General features: G+C 40.1%; 1 protein-coding gene across 18 annotated transcripts in view; it reads right to left on the bottom strand.

Moving 5' to 3' along the window:
• The window catches only part of SETD5 (SET domain containing 5), a 72,960-nt gene that overhangs the window by 21,428 nt on the left and 28,776 nt on the right, over positions 1-22,756 (bottom strand). For 3 of the 18 annotated variants that reach the window (XM_075550396.1, XM_075550397.1, XM_075550403.1), the window contains 15 exons: positions 18,519-18,705; positions 13,749-13,854; positions 13,213-13,421; positions 12,816-12,874; positions 11,956-12,143; positions 11,013-11,051; positions 7,362-7,604; positions 5,957-6,105; positions 5,480-5,597; positions 4,408-4,517; positions 3,377-3,623; positions 3,008-3,088; positions 1,804-2,061; positions 764-1,084; positions 237-479 (listed from right to left, as the gene is read on the bottom strand). In XM_075550396.1, coding sequence (XP_075406511.1) covers positions 237-479; positions 764-1,084; positions 1,804-2,061; positions 3,008-3,088; positions 3,377-3,623; positions 4,408-4,517; positions 5,480-5,597; positions 5,957-6,105; positions 7,362-7,604; positions 11,013-11,051; positions 11,956-12,143; positions 12,816-12,874; positions 13,213-13,421; positions 13,749-13,854; positions 18,519-18,589 — 2,442 coding nt within the window. In that variant the 5' untranslated portion in view covers positions 18,590-18,705. Of the gene's footprint in view, positions 1-236; positions 480-763; positions 1,085-1,803; positions 2,062-3,007; positions 3,089-3,376; positions 3,624-4,407; positions 4,518-5,479; positions 5,598-5,956; positions 6,106-7,361; positions 7,605-11,012; positions 11,052-11,955; positions 12,144-12,815; positions 12,875-13,067; positions 13,109-13,212; positions 13,422-13,748; positions 13,855-14,137; positions 14,331-17,515; positions 17,741-17,891; positions 18,021-18,518; positions 18,706-22,756 lie in introns of those variants that run through there. The other 15 variants (XM_075550393.1, XM_075550399.1, XM_075550400.1 and 12 more) reach the window with 10 other exon arrangements.

The raw sequence follows: 22,756 nt of genomic DNA, 5'->3' as shown, positions 1-22,756 counted from the left end.
ACACTCACTCAGTAACCTCAGGGGCATTCCGAAAACACGACTACGCACACTCATAGAACTGAGCACCTAGAATGCACACACAGTCCACCTGACACCCACTGACTCCTTGACACTGGTCAAATAACTGCCTTACTTATGGTTAACTCACACAGCCAGGCAGTGGTTAGCTAGAGATTGTGTTAGACAGGTCAGGATTATGGGCATCCTGAGTGAAAAAAACACAAACACACACATACCTTCTTACAGGAGCTGAATGTGCCATCAGGCAGAAGGGGCCGCCGGCGCCTCTCAGGGTTAAAGGGTGAACCAAAGCGAATGTAGTGTTTGGGAGTGGTGCAAATTAACGGGGAATGGATCAGACCAGGTAACATGTTCAGAGTTGTTGCCAGTACAGTTGGGTCCGTGGTAATACGTAAAGGGCACTCAACAGGGCATTCTTGCTTCTCTGCTTTGTCATTCAGCCATTCTGTAACTAGATACTACAGTCAAAAAGGTATCGTTAGTCAATGCAGATGTAGAAGCCAGAGGTAGCAACAGAGCTCACAGAGAAAAACTTCACCAGAACACAAAGATATCTGCCCCCTTCACTCCATCCCCATTCAGAGAGAAAGACTTTAGCTATCAGTGATACTGTCTTCTTTAAAAGTAACAGAAAATGTAGGGAGGGTGGCTTTAGCCCTCTGCATCAGGGCGTTTGGTCTAGAATTTCGGGATCATGGGTCCTCACATTCTCTCAGACCAGCCTTATGAAAACCTGACTTACCTTTTTGGTTTTAGGGTACTTGGATGCTGCACGGTTGACATGGGATCCAGGAACTGATACCACTACTGGGTCAGACCCCAGTAATTGTCGATTCTCTCCAAAATTGTCTACACTCCCAACCTCAGTAGGAGTTACCAAGCTATTACTTCCTCCGTCTTCCAGGGCATTTTGGGACAACTCTGCCTGCTGTGCAATGGCCTGCTTCTGGCGCTTCAGTCTTTGGGCTGAACTGGTCCTGTACCGAGAAATCCGACTCTTCGGTCGGGGCCTGGAAGGCTTTGCTGCAGGTGGTTTAGGGACTGGCTTTTCTGCAGCAACATCCTGTAATAATAGTAGGAGGATTAAGAGCTTACCAGAAACTTCTTACTAGTAAACATTCTACGCATTATTCACTATAAGCACTCTAAAGTGACTATAGGTAAAAAGAGTGGGGATTTGGAAACACTTATTTAAAATGTATTCCTTAAAAACAGAAACTCATACAATAAACTAGATAAAAGGCTTAGGAAGATGCCCGGGTTACTTTTGTCTGCTTCTAATAAACATTCATAAAACTGGCCTGTCAGCTGCAGGCAGCCATCTAACTGTAGGGTTCCAGCAAGAGAGAGAACCCAAGACAGGAGTTGATTTGTCCTCCCTTCCTAGAGTCTGAGCAGGGCTCGCATTCATGGCCAGTGTGAAATACAGAGATGATCTCAACACATTTGGTGAACCCTATGAAAAACTAGGCAGTTAACGGCTACACAGAAGGTCCAATGGAGAAAGCAAACGGTTTCTATGCCCTCACCACCAATACAGTTTATTCATAAGAAACAGTATCAAGTTAGTTCCATTCTAATCTAAAAGTTTCTAGTCAATGAAATCTAAGTTACTCACCTGACTCCCTTCAAATCATTAGACGGAATGGCTTTAATTTACAAGACTCTACTTAATGTGCTAAGAGACAGGGCTTAAAATACTCACATTAACCATTCTCGAAAGTAGGAAATTAACATTAGCAGGAAAAAAAAAAAGGATATCTAAGCCTTTTCATCACTTACGCCTGCTTGGGAAGATCTCCGAGTGTTCACACCAACACTCTGTGGGGTGCTTGTGATGGTAACATTTGAAATAGGGTTGCTAACTTCAGGTTCAGGGGTTTCCACTTTTGTCTCCTCTATCACAGGAGTCTCTGTGGTGGTGGTAGTAATCTCTATATCACAGGTGCTTTGCTCCAAAGGCTGATCCCGCCGTTTCTTTCTTTTCTCTAGGTTTTCAAAAGCATGCATGATGGCTTCAACCTTCCTATCTTCCCGTGTCTAGAAAGAAATAGTATGAGCTATGGACCTCCTCAAGGAGCTTTGATGAGGCATTTATAGACTCAGATGCTAACCGAAAAGGTCTGTGGTTCCAATCCATGCAGTGGCTCCCCAGGACAAGACTGAGGGGCAGACCTATTCTGATTCAATGGCACCAGCCCAGAGAAAGACTAACGTGGACACAAGGAAGTCGCAACTGGGAGAGATGAGGACCACTTTTTTTAAGTATAAGCAATGAAAACATATGGATGACACTTATGTCCTAGAAAACTTATGAAAAGTATTTCATTTTAAATAGACCATAAAGGGCAGTAAGGTTAAAACTCAATTTTTCAAAATGAGCCAGCTATTTAAAAACATTTAAAATAAAAGCAGTCATCAAAACAAAAATTTCCACTACATTTTCAAAGTTAAAAAAACAGCCAAGTAGATTTTCCTTGAACTTCTTCCTAAAATGTTTCTTCAAGGACAAAAATAAACATGATTGGTTTCAGCATCACAGAATTTTAAATATGCAAAAATTGTCACAAAGCAAATTTCCTAAATCAAAGGAAATTAAATTAAATACTGTTTAATAGTCTTTTTGGAAATCAGATCGCTATGTATGTAGGATTCTTATGGGATTTCTCATTAAGATTATGATTAGATAATAAGCAGTAGACAATTACTGTCTATATGTATGGAAAAACAAGACAATATAATGAATTCGATTTTCTCAAAAAAAGCCACAGGCGGACAGCATTTCATTACAGAAATGAGATGACACATCTCTGGAGAATAAGAGGGGCTTCACATGCTGCCGCCCTCATTACCACTGAGTTGATTCAACATCAGAGGAGAACTGTCACACAGGCTATTTGCGCTGCACATCTTTACAGAACACACTGGCCCCTTGGTCAGCAGCAGAGTGAGTAACTAGTGCGCCAGAAGCTGAGGAGGTACCTACCCTCCTAAGAGCTGGATTCTCCTGGTCCTCAAGAACCTCTTCTTTCTCTTCTTCTGCTTGTTCTTCTGGATTGTCTATTTCCTTTAAAGTAGAGATAATATTTAGCTGCATTCTTACACTCTAATGAACCAGCAATTTGAATTAAAAGATAAAATGGGTAGTAAAATGCTTTAGAAACAATTTCTAGCGCTTTAAACAAAAACAAATAATGTCTATTCTCTGGGCTGAGACCTGGGAGCCAAAAGGGAATGAGCAACAAGAATCTGCCCGCCCGTGTGACAAATGTCTGTACACAGAACAGCGCGCGTGTGCGTGTGTGTGTGCGTAGGGGGGGCAACCCGGAGAGAGTCATTTGACCAGTGTGATTACCTCAGGATCACTGGACACATTTCCTTTTTCTGGAACTTCTGGTTGCTGGTCACTATTTTCCTCTGGAGCCTCATTCTGTTGCTCCATTTCCAGCTCTTTCCGTCGTGCCTTTCTACGCCTGGTCTCGGCTCCAACAGTGGGTAGGCTTGGAGGGGGTGGGAATGGCGGCTCGGCAGCACTGGGAGTCCTCTTCTGTATCGGGCAATTCCGATTTCCCTTGTGACAGGCACAGTCCACTTTGTAATTACTGCTCCAAACAAACAACCAAGAGTGCTGGTCTTAGTGCTTTGGACAACCATTTTATATTATACACTCATTCTTTTGAAATGTTAGCAATTCCCTCTGGAATTATTATCTGTGAATAAATTGAACTGAGCCATTCTTCCTACAAATGCTTCAATATTCTAACGCTAACTCATGGCCAGTGGACAGCTAAGAAACTAATAAATTTAAGTCTTTAAAAGACTTTTATGCTTTTTGGTAGGTATATTCCATCATTGATGGAATCTCAAGTGCCTTATTTATTTTGGGTTCACTTTCACCATTTCCATATTTTTACCAACTGACTCCCTATTTATGAATGCCTTTTGTTTGTTTATCTAAGCCCCAAATCACTTTACCACTTAGCCTCTTTTAGCCCTAAACAACCAAGGAAGAAAGCATTTATTTTAAACAATTTACCACAAATTCATGTGACCTGTCATCTATCTGACAGTTATACTACATGATCTGAATCTTTAAACTCTTAGTATGTATGGCTCCTGTTGCAGTATCTAGGGTTATCACATATATACTCTTTCTGTTGCTAAAGACATTCAGCAAAAATATCTTTGTTAAGCAACTTTTTAGCAGTTTCCTACAGAGTTGTGGCTCTAACAAATGTTGTCTCCTGGTTCTAGGCAGAAAAAGCAGTCCCCATGAAAGCAGTAAACAAAACGGAAAGAGCAACGAGCAAAGCAGGCTTGGTAGAACTGGATCACTTTATATGCAAGACAAAGCCAGTCATGTTCAGAAAGGCTTCTGAGTCTTACCAGTTACTGTACTCATAGTCAAAAGCTATGGTGACTTCAGCATCCTTGGTGATGGCAGACACTGCGTAGATACACAGGTGAATCATTCCATCTGCAATCATGTGTCGTACCTATGTGAACAAGTCTTATAGTTGGTGATTAGCATAAACACCAGAAGCGTTACATAAAAGGGTACAAAAAAAACCAAACAAAACCCACCAACTCTCAAACCAAACCACAACACTTCTTTATCGAAACATTTTCCTATGATACCATGATGTAGTCATTATTTAGATAAATGTTTGAAAATCAGATAGTGTGTTTCTTGAAATAAACGGGACTACCCTGGAATATCAAATTTAGGGTATGGAAATAAATGCTCTAAATCTTAAAAATGATTTCCAGCATCACCAAATGAAACCAAACCCACTGCAGTGGAAGCAATTCTGACAAATGGCACCTCCAGGGGACAGAGTAGGACTGTCCTTGAGGGTTTCTCAGATTGTGATTCTCTGTGGGAGTAGAAAGCCTCATCTTTCTCCTGCGGAGTGGCTGGTGGTTTTGACTTGCTGACCCTGAGGTTAGCAGCTAACTAGTAGCCACTAGGCCAACAGTGCTCCTCTAGTTCCACCAGGGAATTGAAAGTCCTTAACTTCTAGGAGAAGCCCTGTGAATTATCTTGTTTTATTTCATGTGGCCATGCTGACTATGTTACTGACACATTCTGGCAAGACTTGTTTACAATCTCTATTCTCATTTATCAAAAAAAGGACAAACCCTCTAGAACTCAATGGCTTTTAGTTTTGGTCTAATCACATCTTCCACCACTTGGCAATTTCTTTAATACCTTAATGACATGGCCAGTCTAGCTCTTTCTCCTAGCAAATGTTAACAAGCCTTTTCAGCGTATCCCTTTCTAACAGTAACCCATTTACTCACTAGCTATTGGTTTCCAACTCACAATGAAGGAATACTTGGTAGCAATTAACAGATAAAGCAATTAACCTTTATCTGGGTGAAGTTTTCAGACACTTACTCAGTTAGCTCTTTCTTTAGTGGCTACATAAAAAAGAAGCTGCTACAATAATCTTACCTCTGCATTTGGTGTACACGATCTTCTGATGAATCGAGCATCATTCCCGAAAGTTCTGGCATCCACACACATCTCTACACCATTAAATTTTGAGTAGAAGAGCACAAAGGGATATGGTCTAGGGATAGAATTAAAATTCCTTTAATTCTCAATACAAATAAATAGGCCGCCCCATGACTACAAATATGAAGCATATGCAGACACAAGAAACAGCAGTCCTCTGTAATGCCTAAACTTGGAAAACATCACATGCTTGTCTGCTTTTGATTACAGAACAAGCACACACACAAAATGCTTGACTCAGAAGGGAGTCATCACCACTTTATACATTCAACACTTTGCACATTTATTTTAATTTCTCTACAAATAGCAGACAGGCACGAGCTTATGTTAAGTTTATGCATTAGGATGATTTTTACAGCAGTTAACGGCCAGCCAGATCCACACGAGGCACCCTTGCCTCAATGATGTTCTTACTTTTTGAAGAAATGCCCGTTGACTTCGAACTGCTGCCGTAACATGACTTTCCCTCGATACTCTATTATAAGCGTGTCCAGAGCTAAATCTCTTGCAGCCCTCAGGATCTTTCGATGCTTTTGAACACGAGTGACTCTTCCCAGCTGTAGCTGCAAAAACCAGTTCATTAACATTAAAAACAGCAGTGCAGTAGACAAGACAGTTAAAGTGGTCTCCTAATTGAGGTCAAGAAAAACCTTAGGGTTCATCTGTTGATGTTATTTAGTTCATTGATCAGAAATTCTGAATTCCATATAATTTCATTAAAAAAAACTTTTATTGGGGGGCTTTTACATCTTACACAAATCCATACATTCATCCAGTAGGTCAAGTAGATTTGCACACATGTCGTCATCATCATTTTCAAAGTATTCTCTCTCTACCCACCTGAACCACCGATGTTAGCCCCCCATTTTCCCCTCACATTTAAGAAGTGATAGCTAGTGAATCTGATATCCCTACAGGAGGGGAGTGGACCAGAGATATATATGCTTGAGATTTTAGTGGCTTCAGATTCCATATAACTCCCACTTAAAAGGATTCCAATTATTAAACAATGCTAAGGGGCAGAGGGCTGGGGTGAGTCAGTGGTAGAATTCTCGCCTTCCTTGTGAACTTGGGGTTTAACTCTGGGGCAATGCACCTCCAGCACAGCGTGTAAGTGAAGGCTCACATGCTGTTATGATGCTAAACAGATTTCAGCAGCGCTTCCGTACTATAGCAAGCTAGGAAGGATGGCCTGGTGATCTACTTCTGATAATCAGCCAATGAAATCCTATGGATCACAATGGTCCAATTCTGTTGTGCGTGGGATTGGCCAACAGGGTTGACTCTTGGCACCTAACAATAATAGCAGTAACAACAAAGAACGATAAAACAGAAAAGTTTATCTATTATGTAATCTTTTATTAACTCTTTAGGCTACACAAACATTTCCTATGGTAATTTATATATATTTCAATTAATGCAACTGAAGAAGAAAAAGCCCAGTTTCTCTATTATAGTTAACACATAGCCGACTTTTGATTAAGATGAACAGTAATAGGCTCATTTGTTTTTCTAAGGAATTACATGGAGGAGCCCTACAAGCAACTACAAGGTTAGTGGTTTGAACCCACCAGTCACTCCATAGGAGAAAACGAGGCTGTCTACTCCTGTGAAGAATTACAGTCTTGGAAACCCAAAGGGGTAGTTCGACTCTGTCCTATAGGGTCAGTATGACTTGGAATTGACTTGGTGGCAATGAGGTGTTCTGCATTTGAAGGATTTACACATTTGAAAGGGACAGTAATTCCAAGTTCAACTTCTTGTTTCTTAATGTCTTTACCATATGAAAGCAGTCAGGAGCCAACCATTAAATCCTTACCTGCATTTGGGAACCAATAACTGTATGGTTACAGGCCAATTCTGTCTTATTAATAGTGTCTAAAATGGTAGGTTTGCCCACAAATTCCTTGCTAGAATGTAGATGTTGTTCCAGGGCGTTTTGTACATCTGCACTGTACTGATTAGAAAACGCTTCTTCATATTGATCAGTCCATAGTCTTATCCGATTTTCCCAGCCCTCAGTTGTATTCTCATCTAAATTCTGTGCTTCAGAGGGAGAATTCTGTGGAGAACAAAAGTCAAGTAGGTTAGGAGGGTGCACGCATAAAAATAGGGAGAAAACACTCTGACTAAATTTCCAGAGTAAAAACTGCTCACAGTAGGCAGTTGGTGTTTTGGTTCTGATCATTGTTCTTGTTACTAAAGTGCTGTTGAACTTTGGACAATGATTTAGAAGTACATTTTCCCATTTATAAAGTGAGAAATAATCCTGGATAATAGTTCCATTCGACCAGTGCTCTTATGACCACTTTGAAGTGATTAAAAATTATATTGCTCTTAGCAGAAGGCTTGTCATTAAACCTATAAGAAATCCTTAGGAAGAAAGCAGTAAAGACCTCAAAACATACTATTTAGCTGCTATTACTCACAGTCCATTCTTTTGGGCCTACACCTCACTTTTACCAAACAACGAATGGGAGAAAGATGGGGGACTCACAGGGTTGCTGTGAGTTGGCATCGACTTGATGGCAGTGATTAAGTTTATACACTAAATACACGCTCTCCATAAAAATGAATAAATAACCTCAAATCTCATCGTACACACAAAAAGTTAACAGTTTTAATCTACCTTTGCAGCATGGCTTTTGATGTCTAGGTGCAGCATGTGTGGGCGGGGCAGGGTAGACTGCAGAGAATGGCTGCTGAGAGGCCTCTGCTACCCCACGGCCCTTCCTTCCTTTCCGTGGATTTCAGCACCACCACCCCACACCAAAACCTGCTCTCCTCCATGGCACTGAGCACACCAGGTGCCATCAGAAAGCAAATTAAACCGTGACAGTGATGACACCATGCTAGTGCTGAGCAGAAGTAAAAGATACCAGAGCCACCTAGAGAACACTCACAGACACTGCACTCAACACAAAAACAACTCCCTGACCTTCCCTGCCACCCAGATATAATAAAACTAATATATTCCCATGAATCATACAGAACAATGACTTTTCCTGGCCACGCTGGCATCAATACAGCCTGATTGATTACTATCTATTATAGGGAAAGAGAGAGAGGGAGCAGTCAACACACTATCTTCTGCATCTCTAACTAGAGTCCAATAAACAAAGGTCAATGAAACACCTAAGGCCAACAGACTGTGAGAAATGAGTATCACCTGCTAATGGTGTTAGTACCAGTTAAACCAAGTAATAGTGCAAAACATGAGATTTGAGGGTGTGTGTGTGTGTGTGTGTTGTTGTTTTTTTAAAGACTGGCTTTCAGAAGCCCTAAACAATATTCATAGCTTTACAGAATCAATAAACTGATGACTTGCTAAGTACTATTATTTTAGAAGACGCTTTCTCATTAAATCTACTTTGTCATCCCATCCACACCAGTGGTTTGAGAGCAGTGGTTCTCAGGCAGGGTGAGTCCTGACCTCAGAGGAAATGTGGTACAATATCTAAAGACATTGCTGATTGTCACAACGTGGGGGTAGGAGTACACACACATTACTGATTACTACCATGACTAGAAATGTGAATCCCCTTTAATGTACAGGGCAGCCTGCACAATAAAGAATTCGTTGACCAGAAAACAGTACCAGGTCTTCTAAACCAAATAGACATGACAGCAAAAAACATTCATAGTAATTAAGTCCAATAAAAGAAGTTCCTTTCATTAATGGTGCTTTCTTGCTGATACATGCATCCTTCCACCTCATGATTGAGGCCCATAGAGCATGTGTACAAAGGAAGGTGTAGGAAGTATCTTATGCTAGTCCCTCCTGATGGCTCACACTTTTGGAAAGTTCATCACTCAACTTAAAATTCTGAAATCACAAACTTGTCTAAATTTTAACACACCTAAAGGGAATCTCTGCCAACCTCCTTGAATTGTATGTAAAATTTAGATAGGTTAGGCCTGCCCCTACGTATAGTAAAGGCTCCCTCTATGCAAATGAGACAAAAATAAATGAGTAGTGAAAGCAAGTTTGGCCCCTTACAGGACCCGAATCTAGCAAAGAAATAATCACTGTGTTCAACGAGATTCCAGGGCTCCGAGTACACTGACTTACAGAGTCGTCAGCCTTTTTCCCGCAGGTATTTCGCAAGTACATACAGGATGAGCTCAGCAAACTTCTTACATTAAATGCCACTTACAGTTTTTTATAATTAGCTACATTGGCGATAGTATTTGTATAGGATTATATTATGCTTCATCCTAATTAACTGCTTTAAGTAATTACTTGGGAGGCATGTTGCCTCTCTCCAGACCACTGCCATTTATCAGTATATCGTGCATACAAAGGAAGATACTCGTGGATAAGCTGTGTTTGGCAGCATATTTTTAATGCAGCTTTTGTGGTAAAATTTGGTGTCTCGGCTGATATTCGGATCAGCAGTTTATAATGTTCCTAATGCCGCAACCTTTTAATTCAGTTCTTCCTGTTAAGGTGACCCCAACCATAAAATTATTTTCGTTGCTACTTCTTAACTGTAATATCTGATATGCAGGATGTATTTTCATTGTTACAAATTGCACATAGTTAAAGCATAGTGATTAACCACAAAAACAATATGTAATTATATATTGTGAATGATTTCTAATGACAAATGAATGAGACTTTGTCTTGAAGCATGGTGTGTAGCACATAAATAGTCTTCGCACCGGTACTCAATTGTGGGCATATCTGCATGCGGGCAGACCGACGAGACGGATAGAGCGGTGTCTCGGTTCCAAACACCGTCAGAAATATGTGGTTTTTCCGATGGTCTTAGGCGACCCCTGTGAAAATGTTGTCTCTCCCCCCCCAAAGGGGTGGCGACCCACAGGTTGAGAACCTGCTGATTTAGGCAAAAGGTGTTTTTATCATTCAGTACTTAAAAAAAAAAGTCTATGAAAACATTTCATTTCGCTATTCAACTTCTCCAAAATATGACTTCTATATCCCTTTTTTGATAACCGAAGAAAACACCAAACTTCACAAGTCGTCTAACCCAAATAGACACAAGAGCAAAAAAAAAACACTCATAGCAATTAAGTGCATTAAAAGAAGTTCCTATCAATTATAGTGCTTTCTTGTTGGTACATGTATCCTTCCACCTGGTGACTGAAGCCCATAGAGCAGGTGTATAGAGTACCCTACTGCCCCATCAGATAAACCTCCATCCTGGGTTCGTGACAGAACCCTCTAAGCCTCCTTTTGTTTAGCAAAGTATCTCCTATCACCCCCAAAAAGCGGCTAACGAAAAACCATTAAATGAAGGCCCATTGCAGAAAAAGAAAATATTTCTCAAAATGTCAACAAAATCTACTTTGAAAAAAGGGTCTATGAAAACGGAATGGCACCAATTACAAAAACTAACAAGAGCAGAGCCCAAGAATCCCAGACCATCCTTGTCAGGGAAGAAGCTGACCAAAATACAAGATCACAGGGAAGTAAAACACAGCATCAGGGAATATTACCCCTTACCTTCATCCGCAAGGACTTCCGGGATCCCTCTCGAAATGCCTATCCCAAAGAGGAAAACAAGTAGAACAAAACAAAACTTGGTACCAAGAATGACAGTCATACCTGAGACTAAAACTAAGGCAAGAAATAGTCTGTCCTCTCTAGGTAGCAAATATAATGGGATTCCCCAAACTATTGGCAAGAATAGGGGCAGCTCCAGGACAATGAGCTCTGAGACTAATTCTAGCATTTTCTATTACGGAGCTATGTAAATAACAGGGAAGAGCATGCATCACTTCAATCCTACATGCGACTCTAACACTAGAAGAAAAAGTAAACACGACACTTAAGTCTGGTCAATGATTTATCAGTTTTTGAAATTTAAGAAGGAAATAGACCAATCCCCTCAGCAAGGGGTGGACAAGTCACCTAGGAGCAACAAAGTTGCTGTGATGGGGAAGAAAGAACACAAAACACAAGAGGTTCCTCCTGGAGTTTCAGGTTGAGAGTCTAAGAAAAGTGATCACAACACTGAGGAAGCTGATACCACTACTCAAGAGACGGCTCCTGATTTTTTTGATAGAAGGAAAAAAACAAACAAACCCAAACCAATTGCTTCAATGACACGATGTGGGTGTGCAACCAGGACAAGAATTTTATGGTGTGCTCTGGGGCTGAGGGACGGACACAGAAATGGCTCAGGGTAGTAGAAGCCTAAGCAGCAGCTCATATGGGTTTCTGCCAAGAAGGGCTATGACTTTATACCTGAGATGGGGGTTATTAGAGTAGCATTGTCTGTGTGGGGGGCGATGACATGTGTACATATTAACGATTAACCAATTTTTGCAACTAGAGCAAAAGTGGTCAAACATCTGGTACAAACACCGTAAAAAACCTTCAGTGCACTGCTTCTGGAAAATTTTAGCTACTTCAGATATATTTAAGATACGCTTAACCTCCACACCTTGATTTTCTTTGTCTTTGGTGCGGCACGCCCCTTTTCTGGACTCTTTTTCCGTTTCTTGGGTTTGGTTCTTCGAACTCGATTGACAGTTAAGGTGATGCTTGTAGGCGTGTGCTGTGTTGCTGTATACAACACAGTGGAAGGAGAGAGCTCCTCATCCCAGCTTTCCGTTGCACTGCTATCCCCACCTGGAAAAAAAAAAAGTTACTTCATAGCAATGTTAGAGTAGCAGCCACAAAAATGCATTAAAAGCCACATATTCACTCTGACTTGTCCCCAGTGACTAGGACCTTATTTCACCTGTCAGCTCTATCATCTGTATAACATAGACATTCCTATCTGTAAAAATAACCTTCCCTTCTTGTTATTAGCAGTAAGCATAGAGGCCCTGTCCTTCCTGTGGTACACAAGGAGCCTTGGGGGTACAGTGGTGACACAGCTTAACCACAAGGTCACCAATTCCAACCCAACAGTCACACAAGAGAAAGATGTGGTAGTCTGCTTCTGTATAGATTGACAGCATTGCAGATGCTGCAGAAAAATTCTACTCTGGCATCCAGGGTTGCTAGGAGAGTGGGTTTGGTTGGAGTCTTGGCTATGTCATACGGCTCTCCCCCTTTGTATACATAACCTTGAAGACGGCTGCACTCACAAGGAATACTCTGCTTGCTAGAGGGTTCACTCAGATGCTCCTTCTGGACACACTGATTCATAGCAATTTCCCTCTAAAGACTTCAATCTCTTTCCACCAAATGAGCCGAGGACCACGGGGACTTACAAAAGGGAGTTGTACAAGCAAGCATTTACATCACGAGATAACGTCTATGTCAAAATATGGGTTTAACCCACTTTCCACTCACCTGATATGTTGTCCTGCTTCCGCCGATGAAGTCTAATAACCTTCCCCCTGCTCATTCCCCTAAAGAGGGAAAATAAACTGAAAGTTGTCCTTCCGACAGCATGCTGCACACCACAGCACACACGGGAGAAGTGGCTCTGCATGTCCTACCCCCTCCCTCCCACCTACCAAATGCTTCCAGGACATTAAAGTTTATATAAAATTCAATAGCTTTAACATCAACCTCTCATTCCTTGTTGTCAGTAATTCTCACCTAGTGCAGAGAATTCGAGCCAAGGAGCACTAAGGAATCATCTACATTAACAAACACAAGAAAGAATACTTTGAGCTTTTCCCCACTAATAAGACACCCTAATCCCAGCAACCCAGGCTTGAATTTGGATGGAACATGATCTTACCTGCACTTGTCACAGTTGAGGAGGAAGCCATCCTGAGAAAGACCACAGGGACACCAGGTAGGAACAGTCTCTCCTTCAGAGTTCGGGCTGTCTCCACAGCGTTCCTCTACGGGTGACGGCAGGCCATTCAGGTCAGAACGAGGGATGATCGTCTGGACAGGGGGAGAAGCAGGAGGTGTCGGAGGAGGAGGGGCTCCGTAATTATGATCCTGAAAATAAGATTTTTTAAATCAACAGTGTCCAAACACTGGCCCCTCTCTCCCCTAAAGTATGGTACATATGGAAAGAAAGAAGAAAGTAGTACCCTTCGTTTTTTGGCTTCAACCAGGAAAGTGATAAAACAAAATGCCAAGGTCACTTGGGACATAAAAACAAGAACAATGATGCAGGGCTAGACGTCCGCTGGAGGCAGGGAAGTGCAAAAGGGGCAACTTCGTCATGCTGCATATAAACATTTCAAGAAAGTCACAATGCATAAGAATGGATTGCACTCCGGGAAGATCACTGCTCTGGAAAGAAAAGAAATGCATACTCACAGCATAAGGCAGTCCTCGACACCCATGTCTCTGAGTGGTCCCATAATTATGAGTGGAATACACGCTCTTCTCATTAACTGCTGGACTAGCCTCCACAGATTCCGGGCTGCACAAAGGCGAAAAGCAATGCATGATAGCATAACACCTATTTTTTCCTTAAACTAATACTTCATTTCCCATTTTAATCCCCTCCTCTTTCCACAACCACCAGCCTCTAGAATCAAAGGAGAAACTCAGTGGAACAATCTGATGACCATAAGTATGCCTATAAATAACAGTGGGAGTGTTATTCAATGTGAATTTGTGTGTGACATGAAGTCAGTACAGGCAGAGGTCTCAAGGCAGGCACCTGGCATACACGGTGTCCCTAATGACAAACACAAACGTACCAGCTGAGCGGGGAGCTTCCCCTAGAGAAGCCACTCTGGGCTGGTTTAGACTCAGAACTATTCTTCTTAATTGGATCTCTTAATACTTCCATGAAACCTCACATGACATTTGCAGTGAGTGAGATGATGAAAGTGCCTTCTGTACTGCCCCAGGGACCAGGCCCTCTTCCATTCACTACCAAGACAGGAAACCCTGAAGAAAGTACAGGTAAAAACAATGGCATCTTATATTTATCATACCTCTTATCTTGATGAACCCACAAATAGCTTTCAAAAATTGAGAATTAATTTTGCCGCCACCAAATGACATGCAAGCATATTAATGACACAATTATCTAACAGCTGCATAGCAATGTCACCATACTTCAAAAGAATTGAAACTCAACTTGGTCCGGTGGCAAATAAAAGCAGTGACAGTTACCACTTTGTATCACCGGCTACTTGCTAGGTGCAGTGTATCTATGAAATAATTTAGTCTCTGCAGCTACTAAATATAGCAAGCACTATTCATTATGGTGGGAAACCAAGGCTTTGAGGCCGACTCTCCCAAAGCCACGCACTGAAAGAGCCATTATTTGAAGTCATATTTATCCGATTCCAAAATCTGTGCTCTTGGTCCAACGTGAACCTAAAGGGCCTCATGAGATTTAACTCACCAGGATTCATGAGAAACTCAGTTTAGTAGCTTCAGACCTTCACCGAGGGGGAAAATACATTGTCCAAATAAGTCATCAGTTTAAAAAGATTGCAAACACCTCCAAATTTAGAAATTGACGGTATATAATAGTCTTTACTAGAAAATAAAGGCTGAGGTGGCAAAGGACAAATTAGAGAAAAATCCGTTTTAATTCTGATTAGTGTCTTGTTATATCTTGAGTTAATGAAACTATGCAAAACTTTGCAGAAATAAGTAATATTTAAATTAACCAGGACAGATGGAAAAATCAGAAACTTCAAGGACTTGCATAACTTGATGCCCCCCCCCCCCCCGGAGTCAAATATGCAGTTTGCTTGGGGATATAGAATATACACGACACCTGGTAAGAATAAAGTGGGCAGTTAAATGTGGTGCAATGCTGGTTGAGAAGTGAGGGATAAAAGAAAGTTCTAAGATAAGTATCCAACTCACCCAGTTATATGCTCCAAAACTGTGAGAAGGGGTCTTATTAATAACAGCAAAGGTAATTTCTAGGTGAAGAAGAACTTTAGACACAGGAAAGTATTCTCTGTTAGTGAAGTGCATGCATTTTATTACTCAAGAGTGTTTGCGAGATGGCAACTGGGCAGGTGGTGGTGGGCAGGCCAGGGGTGAGATACATCAAGAATGCAGGTCAGTATTCTTGAGATACAGATGATTTGAACATGGTTCACTGAGAGGCAAACAGTTCTGAGTATTAGGAAACACGTGGGGCTTTCAATATGAAACCAAAGGCAGACAAGCATTAACAAAATGAAGCATAATTTAGTTTGTAGGATGGACAGTTAAGAGGAAGTAATTTTACATACTGTAATTTATCGCATATAAGTATTATATCACATATAAGTACATAGTCTATATGGGAGTTTTGGTACCGCTGAACACATGGGGTAAAACATGACAGCTATTATTAAAATGTTTTTTATCTGGGATGGGGGCAGGACAGAAAACTGCATGAAATTAAAGGTGGCCATGGAGATGTAGCTGATTGTATCTTACCCATCTCCACAACTGGGCAAATATGAACAAATGCACATCACGTGCAAGTCTAGGAAATAAAAATAAAATGTGTACTGTGGAGGTTAACAGGCCATCCCATTGCACAATCCTTTCTAGTCAAGCACAGCATTTAATATATATATACACATACGTACATATATATATATATAGCCATGTATGTCAAATGTTAAAACTTTTAGTGTTTTTTTTATTTAATGACTTTGGAAATTTCCATACTGATCATTGATCAAACATAGCAGCTAGACATTAACATGCAACTATAGAATGTACTACAATATTCCATTACATACAAATTAGCTCTTCCCCCAACCCCCCACAGGACAAATTAGCTCTTAACTGTATTTTAAAATACAGATTAAAAACTTGGGAGTGAAAAGATTACACCTCTCCACTAGTCAACCATTATATGCAAATGTAATAATAGCCTTTCTTCTATGTTTGAATTACTGTGATAGCTGGATTAATAAATAGAAGCCATGCTTAGAACAGATACACTCATAAATTGTGTTCAACACACAATATGCAGGCTGCTGGTATAATGCCACATCTTAGAAAATGTCTGAGATTCTGTTATGTCAGAATTGTGAATTCAGAAGAATTTTTGCTTCCACTGTTAGATCGCATAAATATATTTACAAGAAATGTATTGTAGAATACTGACATCAGATTTAAAGTCCCACGAGGTAAGGTCTTTAACTTAGTTAAGCAGGCCCTCCTTAATACCAGGTTTAATTTTAAGAGGACCTAACATGTGGCATATTGCATAATGAAGCATTAACAAATCTCAGTTACATAGAATTCTGGGTATTTCTACTGCTTTGTAGAAATACTAAATGCTGAACAGTAACAGCAATCTGACTGGAGATTATTGATGAAAACGTTTTAAGAAATCCTAGGATATGCCTGTGTAAGTATTTCAGCTAAATTTGGGGAGAAGATTTATTTCTGGTCCCCATAGCATTATTTATGGGTAGTTATCTCTATAACCTGGGAAAATACTGGTTTTTAAAAGCCCATTGAGTTTTTTTTTAATCTACTCAGCTAAAATGCACTGGTCTGGCAATTTTGCTGATTTCTCATAAATATTAATGTTGTCTGCCTATATATATATATATAGTTTGTCAATCCATTAAAAAAATCTATGGAACAGTACTCAGGGCCTACCGAATATAGGAAGATTTTAAAGTACTTTATTTGAGAAATGGTTCAAGGACTTATTGTGGCGGAATGAAATCTCTTTGGCATGCAAAAAGAGCCCCCAAAAAACCAAACCCCGAAAAAAACCAAACCTAACTCTGGAAAGAACAGAACCCATCAATCTCCACCCCTCACCCGCCTTCTTTCCTTTTTTATATGTGATTAAGACCCAAAGAACTGCTTTCAATTCTTAACTACCCCAGAATATACTACTTCTTTAGGGTAGCTTTATTTTAAAATCTTCTTCAAGATACTTCGTAAACAGGTAACTTCTCTTAGTTGGCTTTGTGAAGAAATACACATGCTCTTTAATAATATTCTCAATTTGAAGGAAGAAAACCACTATTAATCAGGGATGCAGTTGAACCCAGAGTTCTAGTATAGTTGCTTTGCTGAAGGGAGAAGAATCCCCGCAGGGGCTGTGAAATTGGCAAGAGAAACAGGGGAATTAGAGCAACACCCACCTCACTCAAGAAGTGGCTGTGGGATCAAGAGTCTGAACTGGACCTGAACATATTCAAAACACCAGGATTTTTCCAGCCCAGACCCTAATCCCTGGTACTGCCTGGAATAGACTTGGCTTCTGGGGGTGTGCTGCCCCCTAGGCCCCTTGGGTCTCTTTCGCTGGACTTTCACATCCTGGTGTAGTGCCACTTCGTCTTGAAAGGTAGGGGGCTTCCACTTCCTTTCTGTAAGCAAGGAAGATTGGGTACAAGGGAGGTAAAAGGACAAGAGGGGAATCTGTAAGCAGGGGCAATCTCGGACAACTTCAAAGAGAAGGGATACAAGGCTAAAAGTTTTAAAACTGTGAATATAAATAGTTGCATAATGAAGGCCTACCTTCATTTGGCATTTAAATTCTTCAAGAATTGAGTCTATCTTAGGGATTGGGCTTTTCGACAAACTCTGAATTCCTAAAGCTGCTTTCAGCCGGAAAGTTTGGTACCACTGATTCTGAAGGTCCTCTTTCTAGGCAAGGAATATTATAAAAGAACACATGACACTGCTCTCCATATTCTCTACCCCAAATGTTAGAAGGTCTAAGTAAACCTGCCCACATCCAGTCTCCGCCCCTTTATGCTACGACAATGGAAGTACATAGGAAGAGGCCTTCAAGGACAATCAGTTGGAGAGAACACACCTCCTAATCTCCTTCCATCAGACTTATGAACTCTACAAAAGCAGGCAGTGTCACCCATTATAAGGTTCCCCACCCTTCAAAAGCAAAAAACCATTACTTTATAAATTTAATTCTATTAATCATTCACTACTCAGAACACCCCCCCGCACCCCAATTCCTTTTTTTCCTCCAGCTTCTATGAGGGGGGAAAGGGAGAGGCCTAATATCATTTACAATTTTCAGTGGAATAGGCTTTGGTTACTACACAGTTATTATCAGATACCCATAAATAAGTTGCCTCCAAACAAACGGATATAATACCTACTATCTAGGACGTAAGCACTTACTCTGATCCAGCAGCCATATCTGAGTAGGAAGTATCTGGTGTAGTGACTCCCAGAGGGATTGCAATGCTCATGACGTCCACAACAGCAGAGAGTGGAAATCACGGGGTCCACTTAATGGAGACGGACCACGCTGAGATTGGGGGTGAGCTGCAGAGCCTCAGCCAACATGTTATGGACATGAGGAATCCTGCCACAGAAAATGAAAATATCCAGTAATTAGTTAAAATTTATAGTAAATGCTACTATATCTTTTATTTTGTAAAGAAATGCATTTAAAGACTAACTATAATCCAAGTAAGCACAAGATGTACTACATATTGTTCTGTGTTTCCTAGGTACTACACTCACGTTCAACAAAATATGATGCAAAATTATGCCGTTCAATTTCTATTTTAATTTTTTTCAATTTCTATTTTAATTTTAAAGTTTCCAGTTAAAGGAAATTAGTAGTATACCTGTCTTATTTGAATGTCTATTTCCCCCATTCTACCACTGTCCATCTAACAAAATATTCTGGAGACTGGGATAAAACAAATTAACATTATATATGGAATGGCCATCAAATAGCCTAGTTTACAGAATTTCTGTATTCATTTAAACATCTTAACTGGGCCCAAGTAAATGCAGTTTTAATAGCAAGCAGTAATGCTATCCCAAACTTAATATGACATAAGATCAGTTTGTTATTTATATATGATTGAAATAGTGGTTTGTTTTTACTTTTATCAGAAAACATTTTAATTTTAAACTTTCATTTTGGGGAAGTTGCCATTAAATTACCCTAAAAATTACAACTCCAGGTAATATTTCTTGCCAGATAAAAACAAAAATCACAAAGCACAGTTTCAAGACAAAAAGTTAAGGATTTATAATGCAAAGGCTGTAAGATACGATGATGTGATGATCATAGGTCAGCAGAATTTGTAAACAGACAAACTAGGAAGTTTCTGAATTATAAAACAGGGTACATTCAGTAATTTAGGAGAGTGATACAAAGAGAAGAGGAAAAACCATACTTTGTGTAAATCTACCCGAGTGGTTTTGTTGTTAAGAATAACGAGAAATCAGCAGGATACAGACCACCTGGACAATTGACTGCATCCATCAACAGCTGCCTCCTTTGCCACGCGACAAGAAAATCTGGTTGCTGCTCTGCTACCATTACTGAGTATTTTGATCAAAGATTCCATAGAAGAATCCTGATCAAAAAGTGGAAAATGCAGAACAAAATCCAATTTCTCCTGGAATCCAGACATCCTGAACCAATGAAGGTTGGATGAACCCTTGAAACTACTGTCCTGAGATGATCTTAAGACTTTAAATCAAAATTACCCCTGCAGTTTTAATACAAAAAATTGTTTTGGACCACCTAGTTAAAAAAAAAAAGAGAGAAAAGGCCAAACTGATTTTTTTCAAGATCTATATGGAATAAAATAGAAAAGAGCAACTCCAGAGATTACATCAAAGCCTCAAAGGACAGCCAGTTTATGACACAACTTGGCCGAGATGGATGACAAAGGTCTTATAACTTGGAGAATATAAACAATGCCAGTAAATTATATATGTACAAACTATTGAATTGGTGAATGCTTTGTTGTTTATATGCTCTATCACTGAAGTGAATCTAGGACTCTTCAAACCTGAGTGTGGCAATGCAATTCCTAAACGCCTACAGGTGACAAACAAATGTTACACTTGTGGGGACTGCATGCAAAGGAGATAAAATGTTATCTATGACTTCCTCATGCACATAACAAAGCAGCGACTGATTCAACCTTCTCACTTTGGGATAATACACATTATATATAGTGCAAATAGAGGAGCTCACATAAAATAATACATGTAAACTCCACACACATGTAATTCAAGGAAATGACAAATTTATGTTATAAAGTTCTCCTAATACTTACAAAAGTGAATTCTGGAGTCACTCAGCCCCAATCAGTAGTACTAAATGTTACTTCAGTCAAAAAGTCATGGATCAGGTTTGGTAATCAGAAAATAGAGAATTGAAACTGTATTTGCTGTGGGCAATTCGCTCTCCAGCCCTAGAGCAGTCGAGTTCATTTTACCCAAGTATGCTGCTCTTGAGCCTCTAGATGGATGGATGGTGGGGTGGGATGTGCTAAGCTGTGGCACACCAGCCAGAGCGGCCTCAGAGACAGCCATTTGTAGAGCAAGGAAGGAACCCTGCTGGGAGAGGGGCTGCTTTAGAAAACCGAGGGTCGGCTGGGAAAAGCACGCTGGTGAGAACCAATAGGCACCAAGAAGAAAATTTATCATTAGATCCACTGGATAGGAATAAAGAGACTGAAGACAGCAATATACGAAAATGTATATAGTGTGCATTATTTTCGGAAAATAGATACTTCCTTTTCTTAACAATATAACTAAAAGGACATTTACGCAGTTAATCATCTAAGCATCTGAGAAACGTTAAATCAAACAAAAAAATCCCGAAAATAAAACTTGATGGAACCCCAAATCCAAACCCATTCCAGTTGAATCCAATACATGGCAACCCTACTTGAAGTAGCAACGCTAGTACACAGTAAAACTGCCGTCTAGGGTTTCCAAAGTTGTAATCTTAATAGAAGCAAATTGCCAGAGCTTTATTCCACGGAACAGCGAGGAGGTGCCAACTACCGATCCTCTCTGGTTGACAGCTGCATTTTAACCACTGTGCCACCAGGGCTACTAAATTTAATAGAAAATACTTATCAAAAAGCCACAAAGGCATGTTTGGTTATAACCCTAATTTTAGTTTTCATTGTGTAATTTAAAAGGGGGGTGGGGCATAAACTGACCAACTAATCTAACAAAATCTAATAAGGATCATTCTTCCTCTATCCAGTATAAGCCCCTCCCCACCCCCCTTATTAAAACCCCCAAACTATTATATATCCATGAAAAAGTAGCTCTCTAGTCAAGGATCATAACCTTGGCAGAAAACAGTCATCTGGCATAACAAAGTTCAGCAAAGTATCATCCTACATCCTAGTTTGGTTGAGTCCTGTCTACGACAGGCGGCCTCAAACTATGGCCCGTGGAGGACATTTATCCGTGGAGGACATTTATCTGGCCCGGTGTGTGTTTTTGCCTAGTTTTGTTTTTTTTACTTCAAAATAAGGTACCTGCAGTATGCACAGGAACTTGTTGTTTTTTTTTTAAACTATAGTCTGGCCCTCCAATTGTGTGAGGGACAGTGAACTAGGACTCAAAGAAGAAACCAGAAGAACTAGCTACCCCCACCAATGGCTTTAAGCAGTGATACACGGTAACAACTACTCCTGCGTACACTGAGGAAAATGAAGCCTAAGTCTCAAGTTCTTTCCAAAAAGAAAAAAAGCAAGACTTATTGGAGTGGTACAGACCTAGAATCACCTAAGACTATTACTATTGCCCTATAAACTTTGATCTGACCACGTGTTCAGAGGTTACCTTTCAGACAAGTAACAGATTAGTTCATAAAACAAATATCTCTATGAGTCAGAATTGACTTGGTGGCAGTGAGAAGACATTAACAATCACCACTTACTATAAAGCAAGATAAGACGGTACAGGTGAGGTGCATGACACAGCATTTGCAAAGAAGCTATTATCAATGGAAACAGAATTGATAGAGTGCCAACATCATATTGTGAAACACATGTAACTCAGTATTACTGAATATGTAATGCACAGCTAAATCCAAACCCAATGAGTTGGGTTTAGACTCATAAAGTTCCTATAGGACAGGATCTTATAAGGAAGCCTCATCTTTCTCCTTTGGAATGGCTGGTGGTTTCAAACTGCTGACCTTGGGGTTAGCAGCCAAACTACTAACCCACTACTGCCACCAGGGTTTCACTGAATATATATATAAATATAATTAAAACAGAAATTAAATTTTTTGTGTGATCATGTATCAAAACAAAAATGTTAGATTGTGATTATTCAATTCTTTTTATTATTATCGAACTATTAAATTGCGTAATATGTAAAATATCAATAAAACTATTAAGAATAAAAAGTTAAACTAAAGGAAAGGCAATACATCTCAATGGTGATTTTTGCATTCCCCAATCGAAATTTCCTTCAGTCATTCTGGGTAAGTAAAGAAACATTAAAAGAAGTTAACTATAAAATTCTCTTTCATGAATTCCTCCTCTTTTTTCCCTTTTGTCTAGTTTTCCACGCTACTCTAACAGGCTAGTCTAGCCATCTCATTCTAAATATTGCTTTTATAATCATGCAGA

Source organism: Tenrec ecaudatus, chromosome 5, assembly GCF_050624435.1.
Source record: "Tenrec ecaudatus isolate mTenEca1 chromosome 5, mTenEca1.hap1, whole genome shotgun sequence".
Classification (NCBI taxonomy): domain Eukaryota; kingdom Metazoa; phylum Chordata; class Mammalia; order Afrosoricida; family Tenrecidae; genus Tenrec; species Tenrec ecaudatus.
This window is presented reverse-complemented; position numbering and strand designations above follow the sequence as displayed.